Source organism: Phytophthora infestans, genomic scaffold (genome assembly GCF_000142945.1).
Source record: "Phytophthora infestans T30-4 supercont1.50 genomic scaffold, whole genome shotgun sequence".
NCBI lineage: Eukaryota > Oomycota > Peronosporomycetes > Peronosporales > Peronosporaceae > Phytophthora > Phytophthora infestans.
The window spans coordinates 1,020,807-1,026,072 of record NW_003303709.1 but is presented as its reverse complement, the minus strand read 5'-3'; the positions used below and the strand labels follow the sequence as shown (position 1 = coordinate 1,026,072).

Sequence of the window (5,266 nt, the reverse complement as noted above, 5' to 3'; positions counted from 1 at the left end):
CTCGTCTTCGCTCGCCGCTGGACAATCCCTCAACCAATGAGGTCCCTGGCAGTGCCAACAGCCCGTCTTCGGTGGAAGTGTTTCTTTCTTGGGCAAATTCTGCTTCACACTACCGCCAGCACCACCACCGCGTATACTACCAGTGGAACCCTGCGTATTTGCTGTCTTCATACTTGCTGATCTGGCTTCAGGTTTGTTGTTGTTGCGATCATTCGCCTTATCCTTCTTGGACAAGTTCGACTTGACCTTCTGCTCATGTGCCATTAGATGGTACTTATGCTGTGCACGGGCTTTCTCCTTAATAATCCCAAAAAGCGTGAAGTCGTTGCGCCTCGCTTCACGACATTCGTACTTTACGTGGCGACGCACGTCGTCTCGAAGCATCTTCGGCTCCAAGTTATCGATGAGAACAGTGCGCCGTAGTTTCATTCGGTCAACGTACCCACCGTCGGCAGGATCACCCACACCAAGGATCTTCGTAAGACCATTTTCCTTAATGAGCGTAGCGAAGTCCTTGTAGTATTTGAGTACTCAAGCGTCAATGTCATCCTCTCGGAGGTCGATCTTCAACAGTCGTGAAAAAAATTCGTCTAAGTCTGGGACTTGGGCGTTCTTAACAGACCCGAGTTTGGCGTCGATCAGGGTGACCAATTCTTCACTCGTCACCTCGTCGACAGCCTTCCGGAGTTCGTAAAGGCAGAGTACTTCGAGCAGTTCCGGGTCAGCACAAGTCTTAACCGGACGCAGAGCAACTTCCAGTCTTTCCCCACTCTCAGTGCAACGCTGGCGAACAGTACTCACGTATTGTTCCCACCTCTTCTTCCAGCTGACAGCTGCGTCCTGACTCCAGTCTGTCAATCTGGGTGCTTGAACAAACTCGAACACGGGTTGCTGAACGTTTTGCATCAAAGCATCTCCGTCCGCGTCGAAGCATCGAATCGAGCTTCACTGCTTTGCATCTTGTCGCGGTCCTAAAAGGACTAAAGTTAACTTTGTGGTAAGTTCCGCTGAATGCTTGTTGCTTGCGAGGTAAATGCAATTGTGAGTTTATACGAACTGACCTATTGTCCTTCTTGTCTTCTAGTGCTATGCCGCACGTATTGACTGGCCCTGAGCGCTCGGCGCCAGGTTGAAGTCCTCACCATGGTTGTGGTTGTTTTCTGAATACCAGATAGCCTCGAAGATGTAATACAGGCTGTGCTTCAGCCTACAGCAGCTCTCATCAGAGGCGTCAGCCTTTGTTGTCCAACTTGTCAATACTTGCACCGCTCTTGAGCAGTACTTTAACAATGCACAAATAATATTTTTCTGAAGCTATGTTGAGAGCGCTGGCTCCTTCAGCATTGGGTATTTTGATGTCTGCTCAAGCTTTGAGGAGAAGGACCAGTACATTCGGATTACCGATATGTGAAGCGGTTTCCAATGGTGTCAGTCCAAGATCGTTGTGGGATTCACGTAAGCGTGTGTTAATTAACTTGATGGCACCCCGTTCGCATACCATTCGAAGAGCTGTGTCTCCATTTCGGGCCTTTGCAGCAATTGTGGTCGCTGTGTGGAATGCCACTGAAGTTGACAATTATGACTGGGAGACGAGGTCTCTATCCTCGAATGTTTGCGCATAAATGATATGCACAAGCTCTAAATAGCCACTGAAGTAGGCCACAATTAGTGGTGACCAATTCTGACAATCTCCACATGAAGAAGCATCTGCTCGAACAGCCGCTAATCGCTTGTACCAGACCGCAGTGATCAAGCCCGTTCCTCCCTTCCGTAAACGTGCGTTCATGCAAATGGGACCACTTTTCTTAATATTGCATGCGAGTACGGACACTTCAATGTCGTTGTCGAACTCGTGAATAGTGGCGCTTTGATTGAATTAACTGACAACGAAGGATACATCCCTCGGGTTTTCCAGTTTTTGGTGAGCAGAGATGCCAACTTGTCCTCTGTAAATTAATATGAGCTCCACTCCGCAGCAGCTGCTCCTTCACGACTGCAAGATGCCCTCGCTCAGTCGCTTTCATGAGCGATGACCAGCCCTCTTCATTGGTCCAATTAGGAGAAGCACCCCTCGCTAAACCACCGAGTCATGGCCTCCCAATGCCGCGTGAAATAATGGATTTCTCACGTTAGTGTTTAAAGAATTTTTATCTTCGCTCCGTTATTGACAAGCAACTCAGTCATAGACAGACCCCCTTGTCGACACGACATTTTGACCGCAGTGTCCCCATTTGAGCGCTTTAAGTCGACTTCGGCTCCACTTTTAGCTAGGGTGGCAGCTACAGTTGCATGACCGTCGTGAACAGCATTCATTAGCGGCGTCCAGATCATTTACTCGGACAAGTCAACACTCGCACCGTTCTTGACCAGTAGCTCAGTAACAGAGATGTAGCCACTTCGAGATGCAATGGTAAGTGCGGTGACGCCATTTCAAAGTTAAATGTTAGTATCAGCTCTAGCACGTAGAAGGATATCTGCCACCTTCGCGTGGCCATTCAACGCAGCGACCATTAGTGGCGTCTAACCGTCGAGTCGACGTGTCAACACTGGCACTTTTTTCGAGAAATAATCCAGCGAACGAGACCTGCTCATGCGGTGCGGCGATATGAAGAGCGGTGCCTCCATTGGGTTCATCAGAGGGGTCCAGCCCTCTCTATTCGACATGTCGACACTCACACCGCTCTCGTGAAGTAATTTAATAACATGAAGCTTACAATACGAAGAGCGGTGCCTCCAGTCGGTCGTTGGAAGCCGATGTTAGCCCCAGCTTTCAGAAGGATTTCAATTACATTCGCCTCGCCCTCAAGTGCAGCGACCATTAGCGGCGCTCTGCCGTCTTTATTGGGCATGTCAACACTTGCGCCGTTTTCGATAAGTAGCTCAACAATAGGCAGATAGCCATACTCAGAAGCGATACGAAGAGCGGTGTCTTTATCGGCGCATTGGCAGCCAATGATAGCGCCAGCTTTCAGAAGAGCAGTCGCTGCATTCGTGTGACCATATAATGCAGCGGCCATTGGCGGCGTCATATCGTCCTTACTCGACTTATCAACACCTGCACCGCTCTCAAGGAGTAAATTGCAAAGTATAGCGAGCGCATCATGTTGAGCAGCGATATGAAGAGCAGAGTCTTCATATGGTGTTTGTAAGTCAGCGATATCCCCATATTTCAGAAGGACGCCCGACACAATCGCATCGTCTTGACATGCACCGTTCATTAGTGACAGCACTTATTATTAATAATACACACACTCGAACTTCGAGACGAAGAACTTGTCAAAAGATATGCTGCAACCTACGGTGATATCTTTGCCCCTATTTTAGTATTCGAAGTAGTAGCCGTGTACATTAGAGTTACAACTCAATGAAGTTAAACTTTTTTGTCCTATCTGTTGGACAGCATGGTCTTTTGCTTTTGAAGCTGCTAGTACGACAAGGAGGACACTAAACTGGCTCATGCGCGGATAGAACGACAATTAGACTTTATAATTATAGTCATATAAGCTCGGGTTTCGAGACAGTATTGCCAAGAGAGTGCAGCAAAAAGGATTTTGTGCTCTTAATTTGTCCATACGGGATAGTAAGAAATTGGGACTGTAACAACATAACCTAAATGATCGGCAGAAGACGGAAAGGTGGCATTTCCGGAGATAAGGCAGATTGCAGTCCACCAAGGCCAATGTGAACGCTTTATATACGTGATCGGGACTCGTCGTGGGGGTTACAAGCCTTCAAAGTCTTTTTTTGTGGCGTCATCAGAGATATGTTAGGGATCGAAGAAAACCAGCCCTAGGTCTTTAAAAACACCAAAGATACGTAATATATCCTTCGGTTTATCGTGGAATAGAGCGTAATAGTATAGCAACAAGTTTGAAAACTCAGACGTTGCCGAGAGGCATGACTACTTTGAAGAACACTATGTGGAGACAGCCGCTGCCTTTTGCAGCTTGTAATAGTCGAGATACCCACGCCAAACCTGTGCATCCGGGTTCGTCGTCCACGATGCTTTCTTCATGTTTAGCATTTTCCAGATTCGAGACGGCTTTGCTCCTTCTGCGAACCAGAGTTTAAATTGCGCGCTCTGTAGGGCCGTTGCTTGCGCATGCGTATTGGGGACCTTCTTAGCTGCCTCGAGCATCTTGGATACAGCTTCATCTCCGTAAAAAACCATCAGCTCTTTGATGACACTCGTTTCCTTGCCAGGATTCTGCTTGTTGAATAGTCTGACATAGGTTTTCAGAGCTGTGAAACTCGGATTTGTCAGCAAACTATCCACGCCCTTGTCAAGTGTCAGGAATTTTAACACTGCGTCCATTGACGTTTTCTCGCGCAGCCAAACTTTCATGTGGGCAACTTGCAGCTTCGTCGCGATTCCGCTCGTTGCATCCACTTTTCTCGCGGCTTCCAGCATCGTTGCCAGACGCTCGTCGCTAGAGCGAGCTGTCAACGCTGTCACGATAGCTGTCTTTGGGTGCTTCTTGTTGGTCTTGGTCATATAGCTGACCCATACGCTGAACTGTTTGTTCTCAAGGAGTTTATCACCAGCCTGATCGAGTTTTAGTAGCGTGAAGGCTTCATCCGCAGTTTTTCCTTGGAATCGCATAGCCCCCACCTTCGCTTTATCCAAAATCTTGGACGTTGACCATTTTGCTGCGCCCCGGAGCTTAGTGATGACCGGATTATTGAGAATATTAATAGCGTTTCTCTCTTCTTGATTCGGTGGTGTACCACTCCTAGGTAGCCCCAGAGGTTGAAGGTAACGCTCACGCTGGGCTATGGAGTTAGCAGCTGAAGCCACATCGAGATTCTTTAAGTGCACTAGGGCAGCTAGTAAGAACGCTACGTGACGCATTGAGGTCGATGATATTGTGACTCTTGCGAGGCTTTGAGAGTAGATTCTAGAGTGAGCACATGTACAACTTTATACCTTGACGACTTCCGCTGATGATTAGTACTTGCAGCAGTTTGGGTGGATAAACAAATAAAAAAAAAACGCAATCCATGTAATCACGAGATGGTAAATAATCCAGACAAGCCAAGCATTGAATGCTTGGCTTGTGCTTAGCATGTGAAGAACTTATCAACAGATGTGCTACAACCTACCGTCATACCTTTACCTCTCTCTTAGCATTTGTCATTATATCCGTGCGAGCCAGTTTAGTGTCCTCCTTGTCGTATATACATGTGTCATTTCTCTGAGATGTTCATGATTCGTTTCATTTATCATCATAAAAATTCTCTCGATAAACATGACTCATTGCACATA

At 47.3% G+C, this 5,266-nt stretch overlaps 2 protein-coding genes across 2 annotated transcripts; both read right to left on the bottom strand.

Moving 5' to 3' along the window:
* Nucleotides 1-531: 531 nt before the first annotated feature.
* On the bottom strand, nucleotides 532-906 carry PITG_17219 (uncharacterized protein; the record flags this gene model as incomplete). The annotated part of the gene is made up of 2 exons (XM_002897049.1): nucleotides 532-549; nucleotides 604-906. 2 exons carry the CDS (start codon nucleotides 904-906, stop codon nucleotides 532-534), a joined length of 321 nt encoding a protein of 106 aa, XP_002897095.1.
* Nucleotides 907-3,916: 3,010 nt separating this feature from the next.
* Nucleotides 3,917-4,852, bottom strand: PITG_17218 (secreted RxLR effector peptide protein, putative; the record flags this gene model as incomplete). The annotated part of the gene is made up of 1 exon (XM_002897048.1): nucleotides 3,917-4,852. One exon carries the CDS (start codon nucleotides 4,850-4,852, stop codon nucleotides 3,917-3,919), a length of 936 nt encoding a protein of 311 aa, XP_002897094.1.
* Nucleotides 4,853-5,266: the final 414 nt, after the last annotated feature.